Source organism: Pristiophorus japonicus, chromosome 7 (genome assembly GCF_044704955.1).
Source record: "Pristiophorus japonicus isolate sPriJap1 chromosome 7, sPriJap1.hap1, whole genome shotgun sequence".
NCBI lineage: Eukaryota > Metazoa > Chordata > Chondrichthyes > Pristiophoridae > Pristiophorus > Pristiophorus japonicus.
Window position 1 is genome coordinate 78,501,499 of NC_091983.1, and position 26,744 is coordinate 78,528,242.

Below are 26,744 nucleotides of genomic sequence, written 5' to 3' on the forward strand. Positions count from 1 at the left end.
CATTCACTGACCCCAATGCTTCCAACCTGAGTTGTTATTATTAGTAGAGATTTTGAGGCTTCCTGCATAGCAGAAATGGGGCACCAGCACTAACATCTCAAAAATGGTGGAGAGTGGCAGTCTTGCCCTGGCCTACTGCTGGGCTGCCAGAGTGTCCACCTGAGTCAGGTGATAAGCCCATTTAACAAGCAAATCAGGGTCCTATCATTTACTGAGGACAGTAGTGGGTGGCATGTGTACCATGCATGCTCTGCCCAGTACTAGTTGGCGGTGCAGCCAAATAGGTGCCCAGTGCTAAGTTTTACTGTATTTTTGTGGGACCAGGATAGGCAGGAATGCTCCTCAGGGTTCCACAAAACTAGCATTGGGCTGCTGCCGCTCTGGTTTCTCCCTCCAGAAATCAACCTCTCCCCGTGGACTTATCTTCTTCCGACAGCCAGGTGTTGTGGGCTGCCCAAAGGTGCTCAATTTCTACCCGCAGCCTGGTGGCTGGATAACAATTGGGCTCGAAACAGATCGGGCCTGCCACGGGGCAGTCAGGCACACTCTGCTGGCTGGCTGCCCCAAGTCCACACTGAGTGAAAATCTACCTCATTGTAACTCCAGGATAGGTAAGCATGCTGGTGAGCATTACAGCTTCACTTTGCAGTCAGTGCTGAAGGAATGGCACTCGCCCTTCACCTTGCTAACTGCTGCCCACAAAGATTTGATGGGCTTTAGAGCTCAGACATCCTATCATCGGGCATCTGTTCCAGCATGGCGCCCTCTACAGGTGATCTGTGGCATCTGTGAGCCAGACAAAAAAACCAATTGATTCAACCAATCAAATTGAAGAATTCTCACTGAGCCACATAGAGTCCAAACCAGGAAATATAAAGCAAAAAATATAAGTTAGATTTAAATGATGTACCAAAAGCAAAATAAAGATTGAGAAATACAGATGAGATTAAAGGAGAGAGATAAAAGAGACAGAAAAAGTTACAAAAAAATAATTTAAAAAAAATCTCCAACAGTAATTTTCCTCTGAGGGAATGATACGCCATACTTATAACATTATCTTTTCAGGGCCAGAGAAGTTGTTCAGCAGTAATGAGCACTTTTTATGCTATTAAAGCTCACTTACTCTTGAATGCACCAGCCCTAACTTTCTCAGCTGTCTTTAGTGGGGAACTAGTGGGAAAGTACAGCAAGTTTGCACTAAAGCAGTCATTTCAGTGCTGCGTCTGTCGGTGAGGACTGCAACAGTGCACCCTGTGAAGGAGTGGGGTATCTCTGACAGCAAATTCTGGATTTCTGCGTTTATCTGCACATGTGCGGATGCCAGAAGTTGCTGTCCGATTTATCCCATAATAATGGTGACGCTGATAGCCTCACAGTTAATATTACAGCATAATCTGGGCCAATATGTGCTGTTCTGAAATGTTCTATGAGAAACATAGAAACATAGAAAATAGGTGCAGGAGTAGGCCAGTCGGCCCTTTGAGCCTGCACCACCATTCAATTAGATCATCGCTGATCATTCATCTCAGTACCCCTTTCCTGCTTTCTCTCCATACCCCTTGATTCCTTTAGCCGTAAGGGCCTTATCTAACTCCTCCTTGAATATATCCAATGAACTGGCATCAACAACTCTCTGCCGAAGGGAATCCCACAGGTTAACAACTCTCTGAGTGAAGAAGTTTATCCTCATCTCAGTCCTAAATGGCTTAGCCCTTATCCTTAGACTATGTCCCCTGGTTCTGGACTTCCCCAACATTGGGAACATTCTTCCTGCATCTAACCTGCCCAGTCCCGTCAGAATTTTATATGTTTCTATGAGATCCCCTCTCATCCTTCTAAACTACAGTGAATACAGGCCCAGTCGATCCAGCCTCTCCTCATATGTCAGTCCTGCCATCCCGGGAATCAGTCTGGTGAACCTTCGCTGCACTCCCTCAAAAGCAAGGACGTCCTTCCTCAGATTAGGAGACCAAAACTGAACACAATATTCCAGATGAGGGCTCACTAAGGCCCTGTACAACTGCAGTAAGACCTCCATGCTCCTATACTCAAATCCTCTAGCTATGAAGGCCAACATACCATTTGCCTTCTTCACCGCCTACTGTACCTGCATGCCAACTTTCAATGACTGATGTACCATGACACCCAGGTCTCACTGCACCTTCCCTTTTCCAAATCTGCTGCCATTCAGATAATATTCTGCCTTTGTGTTTTTGCCACCGAAGTGGATAATCTCACATTTATCCACATTATACTGCATCTGCTATGCATTTGCCACTCACCTAACCTGTCCAAGTCACCCTGCAGCCTTTTAGCGTCCTCCTCACAGCTCACACTGCCACCCAGCTTAGTGTTATCTGCAAACTTGGAGATATTACACTCAATTCCCTCATCCAAATTATTAATGTATATTGTAAATAGCTGGAGTCCTAGCACTGAGCCCTGCAGTACCCCACTAGTCACTGCCTGCCATTCTGAAAAGGACCCCTTTATCCCGACACTCTGCTTCCTGTCTGCCAACCAGTTCTCTATCCACGTCAGTACATTACCCCCAATACCATGTGCTTTAATTTTGCACACCAATCCCTTGTGTGGGACCTTGTCAAAAGCCTTTTGAAAGTCCAAATACACCACATCAACTGGTTCTCCCTTGTCCGCTCTACCAGTTACATCCTCAAAAAATTCTAGAAGATTTGTCAAGCAGAATTTCCCGTTCATAAATCCATGCCCGATTGGGCCGATCCCATCACTGCTTTCCAAATGTACTGCTATTTCATCTTTAATAATTGATTCCAACATTTTCCCCACTACTGATGTCAGGCTAACCAGTCTATAATTACCCATTTTCTCTCTCCCTCCTTTCTTAAAAAGTGGTGTTACATTAGCTAGCCTCCAGTCCATAGGAACTGATCCAGAGTCGATAGACTTTTGGAAAATGATCACCAATGCATCCATTATTTCTAGGGCTACTTCCTTAAGTACTCTGGGATGCAGACTATCAGGCCCCGGGGATTTATCGGCCTTCAATCCCATCAATTTCCCTTACACCATTTCCTGCCTAATAAGGATTTCCTTCAGTTCCTCCTTCTCACTAGACCCTCGTTCCCCTAGTATTTCCGGAAGGTTGTTTGTGTCTTTCTTCGTGAAGACAGAACCAAAGTATTTGTTGAACTGGTCTGCCATTTCTTTGTTCCCCATTATAAATTCACCTGAATCTGACTGCAAGGGACCTAGCTTTGGCTTCACTAATCTTTTTCTCTTCACAAATCTATAGAAGCTTTTGCAGTCAGTTTTTATGTTCCCAGCAAGCTTCCTCTCATATTCTATTTTCCCCTTCCTAATTAAACCCTTTGTCCTCCTCTGCTGTATTACAAAATTCTCACAGTCCTCAGGTTTGCTGCTTTTTCTGGCCAATTTATATGCCTCTTCCTTGGATTTAACACTATCCTTAATTTCCCTTGTTAGCCACGGTTGAGCCACCTTCCCCGTTTTAGTTTTACTCCAGACAGGGATGTACAATTGTTGAAGTTCATCCATGTGATCTTTAAATGTTTGCCATTGCCTATCCACCGTCAACCCTTTAAGTATCACTCGCCAGTCTATTCTAGCCAATTCACATCTCATACCATCAAAGTTACCTTTCTTTAAGTTCAGGACTCTGAATTAACTGTGTCACTCTCCATCTTAATAAAGAATTCTACCATATTATGGTCACTTTTCCCCAAGGGACCTCGCACAACAAGCTTTTTAATTAGTCCTTTCTCATTGCACATCACCCACTAAGAAAGAGCAAAGGCATTATAAAATATTCAGGGCCATATATACAGATCAAGAAACAGCTACCTGTCCCGAAAGGAGCTGCAGTAGTGCCTGCAAATGCTGAGGGTGTCTGGGGAAGTTATACCCAACTAGAACAATGAGGTAACTGGAACAATGTTCAGTCAATGTTCAGCCAAGCTAACAGCTCTGAATTTCTATACCACAAGTAGTTTGCAGTAGCTAACAGGGAAGATCAAAAGGGCGAGTTGCTATTGGTTCAAAGTTTAATAATGTATGATCGTTATTGTCATAAAATGCCTCACATGTTACTATTGGTATATAATGCTCACCTGAGTAACTGTACTTAAACTTTTTTTTTAATTTTAAAAGGTCTGTTACTTTTCAAGCGCTTCTGCAGTGCGGTACTCCAGAGTGTTTTGGAGCTATCTTGAAAATTCTACAAAGTGAACCAGTCCCTCCATTGGTGGCAGATGCAGTTACCTATGCCATAGGACTCATGGCTTCACCATCTGCGAATAGGGTTCAGGACATCCTTAATCTGGCAAAGTTTCGGCAAACACGGGGCACCTTTTACGCCCTGAGTCACACAGTCAGGAAGTAAGTGCATTATGCAGTGGTTAATAAAACATCTATCATATATAAAGCAAGCTTTTCCAGAAATAGAACTTGTATTATTGAATTCAAGTGGCACATATGCTGAAGTGATCTATGAAACTATATCAAACTTAAAAAAAACAATTTTGCTACAATATCCCCTTCCCTTTATTTCCTGATTTACATTGATATATATAGTTAGTTCTGCTGGTGTTTCGAAGGGCAGGTTGTAGAGGTGCAAACATAGCTAGTTATTATCAATGCACCTCTGTGAATAGCTGACAGAAGGTGCACTCATTCAGAGTGACACTGGACCGGCCAGGTTTCTGAGAAAAAGCACTGTGCCACTTTGCAGTGCCCCATCCAGTGGAAAATCAAATAAACTGCTATCATTTTCTTATGCAGGCAGACAAGTTTGAATATAATTTCAAAGTGGGATTAGAGTTTGAGGCCTCAATTGAAAAGGTAATACTGTATCACTAGAGCTATTCTTCCCATCAGTATATTAAACAGAGAGATGTTACTGTTACTTCTTTACGTGAAAAGTTTTAAACAGTTGTTCAAATAATACATCAACTACCCTAACTGTTGAGATGCAGAATATTTGTTCTCCAGAACTAAGCTGATACTTTAGTTAGATACATTAGAAAAGTTATTTCTAGAATTTGCTGCGCGATTTTGGTTACACTTGTGACCAGGATGTGGTGCTTACAGAGAAATTATCATCGTCATGAAAAAGTTTTCGGCAAAGCTTATCTTATCTCTTTATAAAAACGCAATGCAGTGGCATAAATAACATCATCATTACACTTGGGCATGATATGGTCTTGCAAAACTGACAGTTGACTCTTCTGCTGCTCAAACAATAAATGTTTAGCCAAAAAACAATTCCATGCACTCATAAGAACATAAGAAATAGGAGCAGGAGTAGGCCACCCGCCCCCTCGAGCCTGCTCCGCCATTTAATAAGATCATGGCTGATCTGATCATGGACTTAGCTCAACTTCCACTCAGTACTTGTTTAAATATATTGTGACATCCATCTTTTACTGTATTAATGAATGAATGCAAATCCAAATTGTAAAATAGTCAGAATGAGGTATAAAATTAACTTTTGAATCAAAATGAAAAATTTCAAAAGTCGAGAACTTACTATATTGCAAATGAATGAATGATTGTGGTAGCATACATTTATATAACTGCACTGTATAATGTCACTACTCAAAATATACACAAATCATTTTTAATCATTTGGGAAACATTTGAATTCTGATAATTGCAACATAATTTCAATACTTAAACAGATAAATTAATATTAAAAATGGCAAATTAATAGTAAAAGCATTTTTACATTTTGGCTTATTCTTTAACATTAATTTTCAAATAGAATTAATATTATGTTAAAAAATGCAATACTGGAAGTTTTTGATGCCATGATATGTGTTTATAGATGGCATTAGTTTCATATTCCAATAGTTAATCCTCTAACAATTCTGTTAGATTTTATGATGAAAAGAAGCCTATAGCGCCAGAGCTAAAGGCAGTCGTGGATTACTTGATGTCTATAATTGGAAGTGACTGCTCTGGTGACGAAGACAAGATTTACCTGACTTTAAAGGTAACAGATATTAGAGTTTACTAAATATAGAATTTCTTAATATTTACAAATGGATTGAGTACAACTATAATTGTGATCTATGTCTTCATTCTGCAGGCACTGGGAAACATGGGACAGGCAATGGAGAATGCAAATCCTGAAATTAAGACGACTCTTGTAAAATGTATTAAAAACTTGAAAGCTTCCTCCTCAGTCCAGCAAGCTGCAATTCAAGCTTTCAGACAAATGACCTTAACTGATCAGGTAATGTAACTTCTGGAGAGCGTAAAGATGTCTTTATATACTGTTTTTATTGAGAAACATATAGCACAGGATACCACCAAAAAACAAACTGAGATCAAGAAGTAGTGATTAGGTCGTATAAATCCTGAACTTTAAAAGCCTGTCATTTGGAGAAGGAATGAGAGAATGAGGGAGAAAAATCATTCCACAGTTTGAGAGCTTGGGAATCAATACATTCTTAGGATGATTCTTGCTTCTCTATGAAGATGCCACACTAAGAACATTTTCAATTTTATAATGTATTATATCCAGTAGTGATGTAGAATATACTTATAAGATATGGGCCTAGAACTTGAGCCCCTTTTAGGAGTGGACATCAAGCATCGCAGGAGTAGAGATAGTCTAGAAATTGTGATGGAATCTATCTCCACCAGGGTTCGACCCTCCTTTGCAAAACTGAGAACAACTGAGTAGAGTGGTGTAGGTGCGTCTGCCCATCTCTCGTAGCCTTGATGTTATTTTTGGGGACATGTGTCTGGGAATGAGGGGTGAGGGTTCCAGGCTTCTCAGGAACTCCAACCAGATGTGTCTTTGTAGCAGTCATAGCTGTGTGCGCCTGCAGGAGGTGGGCTTTACTGGGCCGCATGTCGGCTTCACAACATTGGATTCAAATACAGTCAATCTCATAGAATTTTATGCACTGGTCAACATCTACATTTTTGTGCCACATTTACAAGTTAAAAACAGTCAATGTCCATCTACTGTTTTGAATAATTTGTTAAATAACACGGCCTAGAAAATTCCAGGGGAGGCACATCCCAACATAAGGGTTATGATACATTTACGCTCAGCCCCCACCACTAACCCTGCTGACTTTTGTGGGGTCAGGCGGAGGAGCCATGAGCGGTGGATCTAGGGCTGGAAAGAGGTTGGAAGCACCAGCTGAAGCTTGTTGGGCTGGAGAAGTGCCCCGTGGAAAGAAGAAGCTTCCCCCAGTGACACTCTTCATCAGGGCACCGCAGGTAATGCAGTCAAAATAATTCCACTCACCATCATTGAGGAGCCTGGCCTTGATTCCCCAAGTGAGTCCCATATTGGGGTCTGCTGGCAGGATACATAGGTGAGATCAGTGTGCGGAATTTTCTGTGGGTACGTAATCTGGAAGTTACACTAAAAATATGCCCATTTTTCCAATGTCTATTTACACCCAAATTTCCTGCTGATGTCATTAACATATGGCGGAACGTAAACAAGTCTACGCCAGCATAAGGAATCAGGTCCCGAGACAAGCAGCAAACTCAAATCATATATTTCTTCTTTAAGCATGAAAATTGAAGTTCCATGCCATCTAACTATCATTCATTCACATTAGCCACAGTATGTTTAAGAACCTGTAATCATGGAAGCTCTTCAAGTTTAAAGTGACTTATACTGATGTCATAAAAATGCATTCAGAGAAACAGACAATAGAGTACAAGTGTCAGTGAGAATACATTTTAAAAATTGCTCAGTAAATCACAACAAAACACCAGAAAAAATGACTGTTTCCTGTTGTGCCTAAAATTTTGGGTTTAATTTTACACCCGTTTTGAAGCAGTGTAATTGCAAGAAATTTGTAGGTATGGCTCTTTAGCCTGGGGGTGAAGCCATAATAATGAGCTGAGATGCGTTCAGAGAAGGGGTTGATAGACTGGCATAATAGAGCCAGGAAATTTGGGCATTTCCTTGATCTTTTATGCCGGGTATTTCCTTTACACACCAATTACATGTCTCTGGGCGCTAATACGCACTTTTCTTCCTTTATCGTCTCCTCCTCGTCTGTGAAAATTTATGCGGTAAATGTGGTTTGTGGCAAAGTTATGGCAGCGGAGTAATAGTATCTCCGAAACAATTCCGGGCCATGGGTTTCATGGATGTTGGTTGCCCTCTCGTACCTTGCCCAAGTGACCATTCTTCCTTTGTAAGCTTAGACAGTGAGCGTTGGGAGTTGCTTTATAGCTGAGCCCAATCCTTTCCTCACTCAAAATCAGTGCATACATGGCTTTGCCAACTCATATTACTTGATAGTGATCAGAAGCGGATAACCTGGCTGAATTTCTTCTCTCTAACCCGGGCCAATTGTAGTGCCTAGCTGTTGCGCAGGCTGAGAACAGCTAACTCATGATTGAGTGGAACTTGAATCTTGTCAGTTTGGCTCAGTGACACATTGGTGTTGTTTAATTGACATCTGTACAGTTGCCTTTGGAATAGCTGCCAAACAGTATTTTTGTGTGAAGTGCAAATTATTTACTTATCACTTAATTTACTTTCAGGTTCGCAGTATGCTGCTTGAAGTGTATACAGATCAACAGTCACCAGTCCTGAGGAGACTAGGAGCCTACCTCATAGTCATGAAGAATCCAGCATCAAGCAATCTAAGGAGAATCATGAGAAATCTACCAAGGACTGAAAATGAACAAGTGAAAAGCTTTGTTTCCACACATATTGGCAATATTCTCAAATCCAAGGATCCCATGGTCCAAGAGTAAGTGAATTACTGTATTACAAACTTTAACATCAACATCCACACCCATGTTCAACTGTAAAGGTATTGCTGTGTTCATAGTTTTGAATATCAATACCATTATCAATGTCATTTTAGTTTCCATATTAATCAAATATGGACTTTGCTTGCTGAAAGAGGAGAATGAGTGATTTTTTTCCCCCTCTTCCTTGGCCTTACTACTAATTGTGACCTAGAATTGCTCAAATTTATGATATGCATGTCTGTCACATGGTATTGCTGATATTTTTGAATAAACTCCTGAATGTAACATAGAACATAAGAAATAGGAGCAGGAGTAGGCCATTTGGCCTCTCGAGCCTGCAACTCCATTCAATAAGATCATGGCTGATCTGATCTTGACCTCAACTCCACTTCTCCGCATGTTCTCCATAACCCTTGACTTCCTTATTCAGGTTGAACCTCCCTTATCCGGAACCTTCTGGACCTGGCCTGTTCCAGATAAGGGATTTTTCCGGACAAGGGATGGTCACGTTAAATTGGATGGTACAGATACTGAGCAAAGGGATATCGGGGCTGGCTGGCTTAGGGCTGAGAGTGCGGCAGAGAGATCATGGGGGGGGTGGGGGGAGTGGGGGAGGTGGATCGCGGGGTCAGTCCAGGACTTCAATTTGTTCATGTCGGAGTTCTATGCATGCGTCACCCGGTGCCCGGGAAAGGTTCTGGACGAGGGGTGGTTCTGGCTAAGGGAGGTTCAACCTGTAGTTCAAAAATCTCTCTATCTCCACGTTAAATATATTCAATGACCTAGCCTCCACAGCTCTCTGGGGTAGAGAATTCCACAGATTGACCACCCTTTGAGAGAAGAAATACCTCATTAGCTCCGTTTTAAATGAGTGAGCACTTATTCTGAAACTATGCCCCCTAGTTTTAGACTCTCCCACGAGGGGAACCATCCTCTCTGCATCTACCCTGTTGAGCCCCTTCATAATCTTATAAGTTTCAATAAGATTACCTCTCATCTAAACTCCAATGAGTATAAGCCTAACCTGCTCAACCTTCATACGACAATCCCTTCATCGTAGGAATCGACCTAATGAACCTTCTCTGAACTGCCTCCAATGTATCCCTCCTTAAATAAGGAGACCAAAATTATACAAAGTACTCCGGGTGTGGTCTCATCAAGGCCCTGTACAGTTGTAGCAGGACTTCCCTACTTTTATACTCCATCTCCCTTTGCAATCTCCATTTGCCTTCCTAATTACCTGCTGTACCTGCATGCTAACTTTTTGTGTTTCATGTATAAGGACACCCAGATCCCTTGTATCACAGCATTTTGTAATTTCTCTCCATTTAAATAATAATTAGCTTTTTTTATTTTAATACCAAAGTGGATAACATCATATTTTCCCACATTATACTCCATCTGCCAAATTTTTGCCCATTCATTTAGCCTATCTATAATCCCTTTGCAGATTCTTTGCATCCTCCTCACAACTTGCTTTCCTACCTATCTTTGTATCATCAGCAAATTTGGCTAAATTACACTCGGTCCCTTCATCCAAGTCATTAATATAGATTGTAAATAGTTGAGGCCCCAGCACTGATCCCTGTGGTACCCCACTAGTTACAGCTTGACAACCTGAAAATGACCCATTTATCCCGCCTCTCTATTTTCTGTTAGTTAGCCAATCCTCTATCCATGCTAATATATTATCTCCAACCCCGAGAGCTCGTATCTCATGCAGTAACCTTTTATGTGGCATTTTATCAAATGCCTTCTGGAAATCCAAATCCATGACATCTACTAGTTTCCTTTTATCCACTCTGTTCGTTACATTCTCAAAGAACTCCAAAAAATTTGTCAAACATGATAAAACTATGCTGACTCTGCTTGACTGTATTATGATTTTTTAAATGTCCTGCTACTACTCCCTTAATAATGGACTCCAGCATTTTCCCAATGACAGATGTTAGGCTAACTGATCTCCCTCCTTTCTTAACTAGGGGCATTACATTTGTGGTTTTCCAATCCGCTGGGACCTCTTCAGAATCCAGGGAATTTTGGTAGATTACAACCAATGCATCCACTATCTCTGCAGCCACTTCTTTTAAGGCCGTAGGATGCAGGCCATCAGGTCCAGGGGAGTTGTCCACCTTTAGTCCCATTAGTTTGCCTAGTACTTTTTCTCTAGTGATAGTGATTGTTTTAAGTTCTCTACTCACTTTAGCCCCTTGATTATCTATTATTGGGATGCTTTTAGTGTCTTCTACTGTGAAGACCGATACAAAATATTTGTTCAATTTCTCTGCCAGTTCCCTATTTCCCATTATTAATTCCACAATCTCATCCTCTAAAGAACCAACGTTTACTTTAGCTGCACTCTTCCTTTTTATATATCTGTAGAAGCTCTTACTGTCTGTTTTTATGCTTTTTGCTAGTTTACTCTCATAATCTATCTTTCTCTTCATTATTTTTTTAGTAGTCCTTGGTAATCATGTGTGGCTCAACTAAATTCTGTATTTTCTTTTGCACAGACTGAAAAACAAAATAAAAGATGCTCTCAGAGAAACTCAGCTACCACCACCCAGGAATTTTAGAAGCTTTTCGAGGAACTATAACGTGTATAAGAAAATTAACATTCCAAGAATACAGGATCCTCTGGAAGCTGAATTGCAAAGCAATATCATTTTTGAGCCGAACACATATGTGCCAAGAGCTGTAATGCTGGAGACCACTTTAAATGTTTTTGGTCAATCCGTGGATCTTTTTGAGGTGGGTGTATGTATTTTGCAACCCAGACATGATTGTATTTGATTTATAACAAATTAAAATCATCCCTAAGGAAATATATATATCAGTTAATCATTAAAGAGTTTTAAAATTTAGAAAATTAGAAAATGTAAGATAGTTCACCCCAATGGCTCAATTGGTAAAAGCAGTGCCCACTGTGAAACTAAACCATACAGATCGAGAAGGTCTCAGGTTTCAGACCTGGTTTACATTCTGTTAGTTGATTTCAACCAGGGTGAAGGTAACAGTGTGAGAATTGGTTTCAGCTCTCTTAAACCGGGTCAGAAAAAATAGCCAAGGTTCCTGAAACCACCTTGGAGACATTAACATATTTAAATCAGGTTCCCACAGTGCAATTGGGAGCCTGATGTAAATTTATCAACTGCCGGCTGGGTTTTCCAGCGTTCAGGAAACCCGCCAGCGAAATGGAGGCAAGAGCTGCCAGCTCCAGCAATTTTGTGCTTTTCAGAGGACTCCTTGTGGGCCAGGAGGAGCAAGACTGCTTCCCCGGCCACTCAAAGAAGCCTTTGGCCTCCCTTCTGCCAATCGCAGCCTCCCCTCACTGCTGCAGTCACTGACTTCACCCACGCCACTGCCCCCCAGCCCTGATCTCTCCCTTGCCATTGCCGGGAGATGACATTAGGCAGGGCCTCCGCGTCCCAGGTCACTCTGCGCTCCATCCCACCCCTGCAACTTCTCTGGCTCCACATAAATATCTGGGCCAGTGCCCCTGGAGAGAAGGATAGAAAATTGCAAGTGGGAGGAGCAGGGAATGGATAAATAGATAATAGATGACTAATATAAATATATATAATCGAATTATATTAAAACTAGCAATTGTTAATGCTAATTTAATAATTTTAAAGTCATTCATCAAAATTAAATAAGATTATCTTTTTAAACAGATTGGCCTGGATGGCAATGGATTTGAACCAACCCTGGATGCAATTTTTGGACCGACAGGGTTTTTCCCAAACAATGCAATGAAGGCACTATACTGGGTGGATGGTAAAGTACCAGAGAAGGTATCGCAAGTGCTGTTCAATTGGTTTAAACTCAGTCGAGACGGTGAAGGTCCAAAGGAAGTATGTATCTGAGATAAACTCTTAAATGTTCCAGAATTTAGCTGTTAGAGTATTCTATCTCACATCTTACCAATACTTTATCTCTTTGCTGTTCATTAGGGCCTGATGAAGGAACTCACACACAATTTTAAACACATGATGAATGAAATTCAACAACAAACACCAGAAGTAGAGGCTTTCTTGAGAATATTTGGAAATGAACTAGGATATATTAAAGGCAGCGATTTCAAGATGGTGGGCGAAATTATGTCAAAAAGTTTTCAACTATTCCGAAGCCTCCCAGCACAGGTACAAGGCACAAGGCACAGAATCGGCTGTAATAAATATGATAATTTGGTCAAAAAATTACATTCAAATTTTAAAGTTAATTGTCTTTATAATACTGTAATATCTACTGTCGAGAAAGAATATGTCTCTGGCTACACTTGGCGAATTTGAATGTGCATTGTGATCAGTAGACATTACTTGACGATCGAAGATACAAGAATGATTCTTAATACTGTAAAGCTTATTTAGATGTAGTAGCCTCATTTTCTGGGCTATTTAAAAAAAAAACGTGTAATAAAATACCGATAGCCACAGAACTTTTTAAAGCATTACATTATTTGACATAAAACTTTTTTCATCTATGTAACTACATATCATACCTGAATGATGTTTAAGCTGTGTGGATGCTTGATATATGATTTTAATGAATATTATTCTTTACATCTGTAGCTCATGCCAGCTTTGCGAAAGGGTTTGAGTGGTGACCTATTTGCTCACTATATCTTCATGGACAACCACTTTAATCTCCCCACTGGAGCTGGCCTTCCTCTCAAGCTGTCTATGTCTGGTACAATCACACCTGGTGCCAAAGCAGGGATAATATTTGAAGGAAAGAAGGTACTATTTAGCTCAAGATTGGCACCTGCTTTTCCATGGGGGGAATCATTGATAGATAAGACAGTCTTTTCTCACTCTTCTTTTGATATCTTCAAATATTCAGTATTTTTTTTAAATGTAAAAATAATTGCAAACAGGGAGAGGCCATTAGGCTTAACATGCTAATCCCTTTGTTACTGAATTCACATGCAACAGATGAACACTAGTCATGAAATAGGTTCACAGATATAATTTAAAAAAGAATGAATTAATTACAAAATTGAATAAAGTTAAAATGGATTATGTAAAATTCTTCATCAAAAGTATATACTGGGGCAATTTTCTGATTTTGCATTCAGATATGCATATCATGTTCCTCACTTGAAGCATGAACTCTTCGTCACTGATTTGGGAAATTAATTGCTAACTGAAAGCAAATATTTCTTCTATTTCAGATTGAAGGTTTGATCAAGCCAGCAGTTGCAATTGAGCTTGTGGCCGAACTGGGAGTCAATGTCCCTAATTTTGCCAGAAATGGAATACAGATTAATCATAATTTGTATCATGAATCTGGCATTGAAGCCCGGATCAGCAGGAATAATGGTCAGATAAAATTCAGCATTCCAGCACCCAAAGAACCAATTAAGCTCTTAAGTGTTAGGTTAGTGTAAAGTTAATCTTTCAGGCTTTTAATTTCTGTGGAAACCAAAGCATGGCCATGCATTTAACAAGTGTTCTTTCTGTCTTTTTCCAGCAATAGACTGTCTCTGATATACAGTACAAAAACTGAGGACATCCCATCCATTATGGAGAACAGACAAGAATGGACATCATGCAAACCATTGTTTACAGGACTTAACATCTGCAGCAGTGCCACATACTCCAATGCAAGTTCAATTGACAATGCACCCAGCTATCCTCTGACTGGAGAAACAAGGTCAGTAATGTGTCTATAAGTCAAATAATCTAACACCAACTGGAAAAACCATCACCATAACTAAAATGTAATGATTGTAGAGTAAAAAGAATATTGCCTCTGGTAATAACAGGTGAGGGGTAATTTTAACTTTTATCACCAGACAAAGGATGGGTGATAGTGAATTGGCTTCCTCTTTTACACCTCGTCCGGATTTCTTTTCCAAATGCAAGATGCACCAATCCTTGCCTCAGTGGGACCAGTACAAACCGGACGGTCTGCACCTGGGCAGGACCGGAACCAATGTCCTAGGGGGAGTGTTTGCTAGTGCTGTTGGGCCCTGGAGCTGAGGGTGGATTCACTCTGGAGCATCCACGATGCTGAGAATGACGTGAGTAGCATGTTTAGTGAGCTGGTCTTACCGCAGGTGAAGGGTCCACAGCCAGATAGGGAATGGAAGACCAGCAGGAAGAGCAGTGCAAGGAAGGTAGTGCAGGGGTCCCCTGCGGTCATCCCCCTGCAAAACAGATCCACCGCTTTGAGTACTGTTGAGGGGGATGACTCATCAGGGGAGGGCAGCAGCAGCCAAGTTCATGGCACTGTGGCTGGCTCTGTTGCACAGGAGGGCAGGAAAAAGAGTGGGAGAGCGATAGTGGTAGGGGATTCAATTGTGAGGGGAATAGATAGGCGTTTCTGCGGCCGCAACCGAGACTTCAGGATGGTATGTTGCCTCCCTGGTGCAAGGGTCAAGGATGTCTCGGAGCTGGTGCAGGACATTCTGAAAAGGGAGGGAGAACAGCCAGTTGTCATGGTGCACATTGGTACCAACGACATAGGTAAAAAAAGGGATGAGGTCCTTCAAGACGAATTTAAGGAGCTAGGAGCTAAATTAAAAAGTAGGATCTCAAAAATAGTAATCTCGGGATTGTTACCAGTGCCACGTGCTAGTCAGAGTAGGAATCGCAGGATAGCACAGATGAATACGTAGCTTGAGCAGTGGTGCAGCAGGGAGGGATTCAAATTCCTGGGGCATTGGAACCGATTCTGGGGGACATGGGACCAGTACAAACCGGACGGTCTGCACCTGGGCAGGACCAGAACCAATGTCCTCGGGGGAGTGTTTTCTAGTGCTGTTGGGGAGGAGTTAAACTAATATGGCAGGGGGATGGGAACCAATGCAGGGAGACAGAGGGAAACAAAATGGAGACAGAAGCAAAAGACAGAAAGGAGATGAGTAAAAGTGGAAGGCAGAGAAACCCAAGGCAAAAAACAAAAAGGGCCAATGTACAGCAAAATTCTAAAGGTCAAAGTGTAATAAAAAGGCAAGCCTGAAAGCTCGGTGCCTCAAAGCGAGGAGTATTCGGAACCTAGGAGAGAGCTCTGAGCTAGTTAGAGTGGGTGAGAGTGCAGATAAACAGGACCCCAAAGAAGAATGCAAAAGACAGGAGGCAACAGAGCAGAGTAGCATTGGGGTAAGTGTAAACCACAAGGTGATAGGAAGGGACAATATGTATGAATATAAAGGGACTGCAGGAGGGGTCAAAACTAAAAATTATGGTTTAAAAACTAGTATTAAAGCACTCTACCTAAACACACGCAGCATTCAAAATAAAGTAAATGCGTTGACGGCACAAATCATTACAAATGGGTATGATTTGGTAGCCATTACAGAAACATGGTTGCAGGGTGGCCAAGACTGGGAATTAAACATACAGGGGTATCTGACAAGTCAGAAGGATAGACAAGAAGGGAAAGGAGGTGGGGTAGCTCTGTTAATAAAGGATGATATCAGGGCAGTTGTGAGAGATGATATTGGCTCGAATGAACAAAATGTTGAATCATTCTGGGTGGAGATTAGAGATAGTAAGGGGAAAAAGTCACTGGTGGGCGTAGTTTATAGGCCCCCAAATAATAACTTCACGGTGGGGCGGACAATAATCAAGGGAATAATGGAGGCATGTGAAAAAGGAACAGCAGTAATCATGGGGGATTTTAACCTACATATCGATTGGTCGAATCAAATCGCACGGGGTAGCCTTGAGGAGGAATTCATAGAATGCATACGGGATTGTTTCTTAGAACAGTATATTACAGAACCTACAAGGGAGCAAGCTATCTTAGATATGGTCCTGTGTAATGAGACAGGAATAATAAACGATCTCCAAGTAAAAGATCCTCTCGGAATGAGTGATCACAGTATGGTTGAATTTGTAATACAGATTGAGGGTGAGGAAGTAGTGTCTCAAACGAGCGTACTATGCTTAAACAAAGGGGACTACAGTGGGATGAGGGCAGAGTTAGCTAAAGTAGACTGGGAACACAGACTAAACGGTGGCACAATTGAGGAACAGTGGAGGACTTTTAAGGAGCTCTTTCATAGTGCTCAACAAAAATATATTCCAGTGAAAAAGAAGGGCAGTAAGAAAAGGGATAACCAGCCGTGGATAACCAAGGAAATAAAGGAGAGTATCAAATTAAAAACCAATGCGTATAAGGTGGCCAAGGTTAGTGGGAAACTAGAAGATTGGGAAAATTTTAAACGACAGCAAAGAATGACTAAGAAAGCCATAAAGAAAGGAAAGATAGATTACGAAAGTAAACTTGCGCAAAACATAAAAACAGATCGTAAAAGCTTTTACCGATATATAAAACGGAAGAGAGTGACTTAAGTAAATGTTGGTCCCTTAAAAGATGAGAAGGGGGATTTAATAATGGGAAATGCGGAAATGGCTGAGACCTTAAACAATTATTTTGCTTCGGTCTTCACAGTGGAAGAAACAAAAACTATGCCAAAAATTGCTGGTCACGGGAATGTGGGAAGGGAGGACCTTGAGACAATCACTATCACTAGGGAGGTAGTGCTGGACAGGCTAATGGGACTCAAGGTAGACAAGTCCCCTGGTTCTGATTAAATGCATCCCAGAGTATTAAAAGAGATGGCGGAAGTTATAGCAGATGCATTCGTTATAATCTACCAAAATTCTCTGGAGGTACCAGTGGATTGGAAAGCAGCTAATGTAATGCCTCTGTTTAAAAAAGGGGGCAGACAAAAGGCAGGTAACTATAGGCCGGTTAGTTTAACATCTGTAGTGGGGAAAATGCTTGAAGCTATCATTAAGGAAGAAATAGCGGGATATCTAGATAGGAATAGTGCAATCAAGCAGACGCAACATGGATTCATGAAGGGGAAATCATGTTTAACTAATTTACTGGAATTCTTTGAGGATATCATGAGCATGGTGGATAGAGGTATACCAATGGATGTGGTGTATTTAGATTTCCAAAAGGCATTCGATAAGGTGCCACACAAAAGGTTACTGCAGAAGATAAAGGTACGCGGAGTCAGAGGAAATGTATTAGCATGGATCGAGAATTGGCTGGCTAACAGAAAGCAGAGTCGGGATAAATGGGTCCTTTTCGGGTTGGAAATCGGTGGTTAGTGGTGTGCCACAGGATAGATGCTGGGACCACAACTGTTTACAATATACATAGATGACCTGGAAGAGGGGACAGAGTGTAGTGTAACAAAATTTGCAGAAGACACAAAGATTAATGGGAAAGCGGGTTGTGTCGAGGACACAGAGAGGCTGCAAAGAGATTTAGATAGGTTAAGCGAATGGGCTAAGGTTTGGCAGATGGAATACAATGTCAGAAAATGTGAGGTCATCCACCTTGGAAAAAAAACAGTAAAAGGGAATATTATTTGAATGGGGAGAAATTACAACATGCTGCGGTGCAGAGGGATCTGGGGGTCCTTGTGTGTGAATCCCAAAAAGTTAGTTTGCAGGTGCAGCAAGTAATCAGGAAGGCGAATGGAATGTTGGCCTTCATTGCGAGACGGATAGAGTACAAAAGCAGGGAGGTCCTGCTGCAACTGTACAGGCTATTGGTGAGGCCGAACCTGGAGTACTGCGTGCAGTTTTGGTCACCTTACTTAAGGAAGGATATACTGGCTTTGGAGTGGGTACAGAGACGATTCACTAGGCTGGTTCCGGAGATGAGGGGGTTACCTTATGATGATAGATTGAGTAGACTGGGTATTTACTCGTTGGAGTTCAGAAGGATGAGGGATGATCTTATAGAAACATTTAAAATAATGAAAGGGAGACAAGATAGAGGCAGAGAGGTTGCTTCCACTGGTCGGGGAGACTAGAACTAGGGGGCACAGCCTCAAAATACGGGGGAGACAATTTAAAACTGAGTTGAGAAGGAATTTCTTTTAGAGGGTTGTGAATCTGTAGAATTCTCTGCCCAGGGAAGCAGTTGAGGCTAGCTCATTGAATGTATTCAAATCACAGATAGATAGATTTTTAACCAATAAGGGAATTAAGGGTTATGGGGAACGGGCGGGTAAGTGGAGCTGAGTCCACGGCCAGATCAGCCATGATGTTGTTGAGTGGCGTAGCAGGCTTGAGGGGCTAGATGGCCTACTCCTGTTCCTAATTCTTATGTTCTTATGTTCTTATTATGTTCTTTTCTTAATGTAGGACAGACCAATCGTTGTTCTAAGATAAATGATGGGATATTTTTAAATTCGGTTTGATGATTTATAGGTGTAACTATTCCAATATAAGATCCAATAAAAATGCACCCAGTTATTCACTAACCAGAGAAACATAGCAATATATCTCTGATTCAAATAAGCGGTACTTAAGAGTTATTAGTATGACTAGAATTTAGAAGCATCGATCAGGTGAACTTGATTTGAAAGGTTGGAGGAGATTTGTTATGCTAGATTTCTGATCCATTTATGCCTCACGTACCATTCCAGTGTCAGAAATCATCATAGGCAGTCCCTCGGAATCGAAGAAGACTTGCTTCCACTCTTAAAATGAGTTCTTAGATGACTGAACAGTCCAATACGAGAGCCACAGTCTCTGTCACAGGTGGGACAGATACTCATTGAGGGAAGGGATGGGTGGGACTGGTTTGCTGCACGCTCTTTCCGCTGCCTGTGCTTGATTTCTGCATGCTCTCGGCGATGAGACTTGAGGTGCTCAGCACCCTCCTGGATGCACTTCCTCCACTTAGGGCGATCTTTGGCCAGGGACTCCCAGGAGTCAGAGGGGATGTTGCACTTCATCAGAGAGGCTTTGAGGGTGTCCTTGTAACGTTTCCGCTGCCCACCTTTCGCTCATTTGCTGTGAAGGAGTTCCGAGTAGAGTGCATGCGAACTATGTGGCCTGCCCAGCAGAGCTGATCAAGTGTGGTCAGTGCTTCAATGCTGGGGATGTTGGCCTGGTCGAGGACGCTAATGTCCTCCCAGGGGATTTGTAGGATCTTGCGGAGACATTGTTGGTGGTATTTCTCCAGCGACTTGAGGTGTCTACTGTATATAGTCCATGTCTCTGAGCCATACAGGAGGGAGGGTATTACTACAGCTCTGTTGACCATGAGCTTGGTGGCAGTTTTGAGGGCCTGGTCTTCAAACACTCTTTTCCTCAGGTGCCAAAGGCTGCACTTGCGCACTGGAGGCGTCGTCAATGCATGCTCTTGTTGATAAGAGGCTTCCGAGGTATCTGAAGTGGTCCACGTTGTCCAGGGCTGCGCCATGGATCTTGATGACTGGAGGCAGTGCTGTGCGGGAAGGACAGGCTGGTGGAGGACCTTTGTCTTACGGATGTTTAGCGTAAGGCCCATGCTTTCATACGCCTCAGTAAATTTGTCGACTATGTCCTGGAGTTCAGCCTCTGTATGTGCGCAGACATAGGTGTCGTCCACATGTTGTAGCTTGATGACAGAGGTTAGGGTGATCTTAGGATAATGTCAGAAATATTAGGGGCAGGAAGACGCTGACTGAAGGCATGACCGCCAATGGTGGGTGAATGTAGGGTGTTTCAGAAGAGTTTGGAGTCAGTGGAATGGCGAGTTCCAGGAAGGAGGATGGTTGTAAGACTGGAGGAGGTTATAAAGATAGAGGAGTGAGGCCATGAAGGGATTTAAAAACAAGGATGAGAATTAAAAAATGAGTAGGTCAATGAGGATAGATAGGATGGATAGGATGGGCAAGTGTGACTTGGCTTAGGATAATTTTGGATAAGCTGAGGTTTATAGAAGATGGAGAATGGGAGATTGGCTGGGAGAATATTGGAGTAATTGAATTTCAATGTGAAAAATACATGAATGATGGTTTCAGTGGAAGATTGGGAGTAGGGATGCAGCGGGATAATGTGACAGGAGTGGAAGTAGGCAATCACTGTGCTGGAGTAAATATAGGGTTGGAAGCTCAGCTTGGGATCGAACAGGACACTGAGGTTACAAACAGTCTAGTTTAGCCTGAGACAGTAGCCAGAGAGAAGCGTGTAGTCGGCAGCAAGGTTATGGAGTTTGTGGCAGGAACCAAAGATGGTGGTTTCGGGTTTCCCACTGTTTACTTGGAGGAAGTTGTAGTTTAACCAAGACTGGATGCTGGACAAAAAAATCTTCCTGTACAGAAGCAGTAAAGGTGGGGCACAATTTTTTAACTTCGACCCAAAATGGGTGCGATATTGGTGGTGCATTTATGGCACTCGCCCAAAGCTACTACAGGAAATTCTCGTTTATCTGGATACGAATGGAACGGAAAACCCGGCATAACGGAATTTAAAATAACTGTCACACATGTGAATATCTCGGTCACTTCAACTATCGAAAACGTGAACAGGTTGCTCAATTACACATAAATTGACGCAGGCGTGTACTTCTTTCTCACTTTTCAACTGCCACATGCATTGAAAGCAGTTCAAGCAGTCGGGTGTACAATTTAAAATGTCTTGTGACAGCACTAAAAGGAAACAAAAAGTATTGAGCGTTCAGCAGTAATTAGAACTTATAAAGAAGTCTGAAGCTGGCAGAAGTGTGCGTATTTTGATGGAATATGAAGTTGGATCATCAACAATTTACGATATCAAGAAGCAAAAGAAAGATTTCGAAAGTTTCACCGATGCTTCTGAATCTTCCGTCAAGGCAATGTCGCGCAAGAATTTGCGAAATCCGAAGCTTGACAAACTCGACCAGGTACTTTCTGAATGGTTTTCTTTGAAACAGTCTGAAGGTGTGGCAATTTCAGGGCCAATGATTACAGCAAAGGCTAAGGACTTCAAGATGAGAATGAATCTAACAGAAGAGTATATTTCTTCAGAAGGCTGGCTCACACGTTTTAAGCATCGTCACGGCATTCACCAGCTGGTTGTGTTGGGCGAAAAAAAATCAGCGGACAATGAGGTTGCACAGAATTATGCAAGAACATTTGCTGAAATGGTGCAGGAAATGAAATTGACTGCAGATCAAATATGCAACACCGATGAGACTGGCTTACTATGGAGGTGTTTGCCAACTGCTACGTTGGCTGCAACAGGGGGAAAGGAAGCTGTAGGCTTTAAAATGAATAAGGAGAGGTTAACAATCTTGAATTGTGCCAATGCCTCTGGAGAACATAGACTTCCACTTTTAGTGATTGGCAAATCAAGGAAACCACTTGCTTTAAAAGGAATTGCTCATTTACCAGTTAGCTATAAGGCTCAGAAAAGTGCGTGGATGAACAAGGACATATTTATGGAATGGTTTTCAACAGAATTCGTCCTCCAAGCTCGCCAAAACATGAAGAAGATAGGCAAACCTAATGGAAAGTGTGTGCTGCTTCTGGACAATTGCAGAGCACACCCACATGAGTCAAAATTAGTGTCTAGTTGTGGCAACATCTTTGCATGCTATCTGCTCCCCAATGTGACCTCGCTCATTCAACCTATGGATCAGGGTGTCATACAAAACTTCAAGTGCCACTATAGGAATAACTTCATGCGCAAATTGATTATTAGTGATCAATCAATCTCTGATTTCCAGAGAGCATACAATATTAAATATGCCATCTATGCATGCTCGCTGGCAAGGAGAGAATTAAAAAACGCTACATTGAAGAGGTGTTGGCTCAAGTTGTGGTCCAATTTCATATTCAAAGACAGTGCTTTTGATGACGAAGAATTCAAAGGTTTTTATGTACGGGCTAATAAAAAACAGGCTGTAAAAGAAATCGTGGAGATTGTTAACAGTGCACATGAAACAAACGCACTTAAACGCAGAAGATGACATTGCTAAGTGGATAGATGTAGACATCGAAACAGATGTAACACAAACTTACACTGATGAGGAACTTACCAATAAAGACAAATCTGATGAAGGGATGAGCGATTCAGACAATGAAATTGAAGAAAAATAAAAAAAAGACTTGGACACACGCTAAAGAAGCACTGAAATATGTCATTGGTTTTTTGAGGAGAATTCTCATCTCCTCACGAGGTTCTACAAATTCATATCATCCACAACATTTTAATTAACAAGAAAATGAATTAATTTAAACAAGCAGATATAAGATCGCTATTTTAAAAATCAATCTCAGTTTTAACAGAATAAAATAATTTTAAATTTCGAAACGTTATGAATCAATTTTCATTTATTTTATTACGTTCATGTTCAAATAACATGAACTAAATCTTCATGGGTAGTTCTATCATCTTCAAATACTAGCTTTAAAATGTAAACTCGCCCTATCGGAGAATTTGTTTACCCGGAATTACCGAATCCCCGAGCAATCCGGATAAATGAGAGTTTCCTGTATTTGAAGCCCAAACCATTTTCAGCTGGACCCTAATTTGAATTTAACCGTTGATCTGAAGGGGCTAAACTGGCACTCTGCTCCAATTGACCGGTTTTGGTAGGTTGAAATCATCCAGCTTCTTGATAAAGTTGGCTTCCACATCAAGCCTCTTACTGGGGAGCCGATCCCAGTACGGGCAAAAACGGGACGACTGTATCCTCTGGCCGTACAAAAATATCCCCCAAAAAATTCTCAAGCTGATTTTGGAGCGATCTCCGTCAATCCCACTCGCTACCTATTTGTACATGTAAATGACAATCGGAATCCTTCGACCAATGTAGGACTCTGGTTTGCATATTTAAACAACGGGAGTGCTGGGAGCCCATTTAAAGGCTTGCCTGAAAATTGAATCAGGCAGGCATTGGGCATCAAAGGGGTGTGTAAGGTGCCAACGCAATTTTCCTCTGCCGGTCACCTGTTTTTCAGGCAAGAAACAGGTGGGCAGAATTTTTTAATTGATTGTGTGGTGGAGTTGGGTGTCCTTAGTGTGCATGTGGAAGCTAACCCCAGATCATGAAACATAGAAACATAGAAAATATATTCAAAAAGGAGTTAGATGTAGTCCTTACTACTAGGGGGATCAAGGGGTATGGCGAGAAAGCAGGAATGGGGTACTGAAGTTGCATGTTCAGCCATGAACTCATTGAATGGCGGTGCAGGCTCGAGGGGACGAATGGCCTACTCCTGCACCTATTTTCTATGTTTCTATGTTTCTATGAACTGGCAAATGGAGGCGAGATGTTAGAGGAGGATTGCGTTTTTGAGTATTATGAAGGCTAGTGAGAGATCAAAGAGGTGTAATGGACCATGTTACACAGTCAGTGAATGTCATTTGTGACTTTGGTGAGAACAATTTTGATGCTGAAGAAGTGGTGGAAATTTGATTGGAGGAATTCAGACAGGGAGTTGAAGAGAGATGGCACAGATCTGGGAGGTGAGAACAGGTTCAGGGATCTTCGAGACAAAAGGAAGATTGGAGGTGGGTGATAGGTAACCACACTTTTGATGAGGGTGATTTGAAAGGTAGGGGACAATGTCTGTGTAGAGAACACCATTCAACCTGCATGATACCCAGGAAATAAAGCTGACTGGTAAGGAGTTTAGTGAGACTGAGATCAGGGGAGCAAGAGATAGGTCTCATGGATGAGATGAATTTGGAGAAGGGAGAGAAATTAGAGGGAGATGAGGGTTCAGGTTTAGGATGGGGATGGAATTGGGGGGAAGTTTTTGTTCAGAGGTCAATGGGAAGCATGTGGAAATGGCAGAGGCAGCAAAACAGATGTTCTCCACCTTGGAGATGAAGCAATCCATGAGCTCCTGCAATTTTTAGAACTGAGCATGGAGGGGACAGGGAGAGAGATTTAAAGAGGTAGTTGTTAGGAGAGAAAAGGAGTCTGGAGTCATCAGTAATAGAGCTTACATTTGCCATATTCGGTGCAGTAATCGAGGCTAATTAATTGTTGACTATGACAGAGAAAGGTGGGAAATGAGATTGACTATATGTACTCTTGGATCACACAAGTGTCTTGTAACATCGCTGTGAACTTCATGCAAAATTATGGGGAAAAGGCTGTTTCTTCAGGACAACAAATTGCCATACATTTGCCCTATCATGAATCTGTACCGAATTAGCTGAACAAACTTTAGCAATGTTTTTCTTGCCTGAGCAGAGAGGTACTGAGATGAATGCTCATCTGCGAAGAAATATGTACTGACTCTGGATAGACCAATAGCGTATGTTTGCACATGTGCAGAAGTGACAAATGCAAACTTTATTGGATTGGTTTTCAAAGTATCGTTGGGCACTATACTATTCAATCAGATGAGAACTTCCGGTTTAGCACTCCAGGAGGGAAGTAGAGCGCTAAATCAAGTGCTACTGCTTCCCTCGGAGCGCTAAACGGAGCAAGACAGGTGGTAGTGGCAGAGCGCTGCACAATGTCCCATGCAGCGCTGCCGGATTCACAGGCTCCTTCCCTCCCTTAAAGGGAAGGGCTAATGCTGAGGTTATTTCAAGGTAAGGCTGGGAATGGTTGGTTACGGCACCTGCGATCCACAAAGAGCCGCCCCAAGCACTCTAACAGAGTGGAGGGCTGCTTAATCGCAGGATGGGAAAAATTGAAATAAACAGCACACAGGGGTGAGAATTAAATTTTGGCCTATCTGACCACCTTTAATTACTGCTCCCTAAGCGTCTGACCGAGATCACAATGCCTCCTGCAGCTGCCGTTGTTGACGCCTAGCGACGCTGCAGGGGGCGGAAACGAATTTAAAATCCAGAGCGATAACAGAGCGTTGTGCACCGGATGACGTCATGATCTACGGGGCGCAGGAGATGGAGGCGCTAAGGTTTAGCGCCAATGCTAACCTTCCATGCAAGTTCACGGGTGTCGGTAATTTAGTCACGCCCAGTCACTAAGCTGCCAGTGCCCCGTTATTGCACCCCAGAGGAGCTAATGGGAGTTTGCGAAGGAGCCAATTTCTCCCCTAAATAAATAAAACAGCTAGGTGACGAGAGAATTCTGATTCTGTTCTGATTGCGGATGATGGGCAATTATCCTCAGAGAGGGCCCGATTTTCTCCATGACTTGCTCCAATTTTTTTGGAGTAAGTTGTTTTTTCTGGCGTAAGTTAAAAAATGCCATTTTCCCCAACAATATTTGCTCCAGAGTAAGTCACTTCGGTTAGATTTGTTTTACTTCAGTTTTTTTTTCAAAAGGGGGCGTTTCCAGACACTTACACCAGTTTTGGCCATTTATGCCATTTTGGCCAGCTAAAAATTACTCCAAATCTACTTGGGTCAGCGTATGTGGCCAGCTCTGAAAAACATTTCGGGCAGTTAACAAATCGGCGCGGGTAGGACCTGCACCAAGCACCAAGCAGCAAACATTCAATATAAAAGTTCAAATAATTACATAAAAATAGGGTAAACAATTGAACAACAATTAAAAAATTGTATTAAATCCTACCTTTAGTTGAAATTGGCCGGGGAAGGCAGCGGGCCGGGTCGGGAAGGGGGGAGGGAGAAGAAAGGCTACAAAATGCTTCACAACGTGCTGCTCGAAATCAAAGTCCTCCAGGTTGAGCGGTAAGATCTCACACACTGAGCACTTTTGGCTGTCAATGCTCTCCTCTCCGGTGTCCTGTGCATTGTCCTTGCCATCCTAGCTCTGCACCAAGTCAATGCTCCGTCAAGCCCATGCCGGCTCTCTGCAAGAGCACTCCAGCTAGTCCCGCTCCCCCGCCCTTGTCAAAAGGGCCACAGCCCATCTGCCACTAAAACTCACATGTCCCTTCATCACCTCCAGACTTCATTACTCCAATGCGATCCTTCATTATCAGTGTGCGCGGCAGGCCACTCGGCCCGGGGTAGGGGCGGCGTGCTTCGGCCCCTCCCACACAGCGTTGGGCTGCGATGAGCTACTGCACATGCGCGCACACTCTAGCACACATGTGCAGAGGTGCCGGCAGCGTTTGCTGCGCAGGACTGAAGCTCCGCCCCCCACCCCACGAGAAACGCCAGGACCCGGGACACACAGCAGAGCGGTCAGAATGGGGGCACATTTTTTGGGCGCCGTTTCCAGCGCACAAAGTCAGCGCATTTACAGTAAATGCGCCGAGAAAACTGCTTGGGGAAAATCTAGCCCTAAATTCTGGTGGTGAAGGTGTGGGCGAATCTTCTGCCCATGAGCACCCTACATTGATGAATGCATATCTGGTGGAATTCCATAGCTAT

The 26,744-nt window shown here is 42.4% G+C and overlaps 1 protein-coding gene across 1 annotated transcript in view; it reads left to right on the forward strand.

Annotated features, from left to right (window-relative positions):
- Positions 1–26,744, forward strand: part of apoba (apolipoprotein Ba) — a 72,247-nt gene that overhangs the window by 12,100 nt on the left and 33,403 nt on the right. The window contains exons 9-18 of the mRNA XM_070885074.1: positions 4,150–4,377; positions 5,875–5,992; positions 6,089–6,235; positions 8,527–8,738; positions 11,256–11,493; positions 12,417–12,596; positions 12,696–12,884; positions 13,314–13,481; positions 13,916–14,121; positions 14,215–14,397. Of these exons, the coding sequence (XP_070741175.1) occupies positions 4,150–4,377; positions 5,875–5,992; positions 6,089–6,235; positions 8,527–8,738; positions 11,256–11,493; positions 12,417–12,596; positions 12,696–12,884; positions 13,314–13,481; positions 13,916–14,121; positions 14,215–14,397 (1,869 nt within the window). The remainder of the gene's footprint in view (positions 1–4,149; positions 4,378–5,874; positions 5,993–6,088; positions 6,236–8,526; positions 8,739–11,255; positions 11,494–12,416; positions 12,597–12,695; positions 12,885–13,313; positions 13,482–13,915; positions 14,122–14,214; positions 14,398–26,744) is intronic.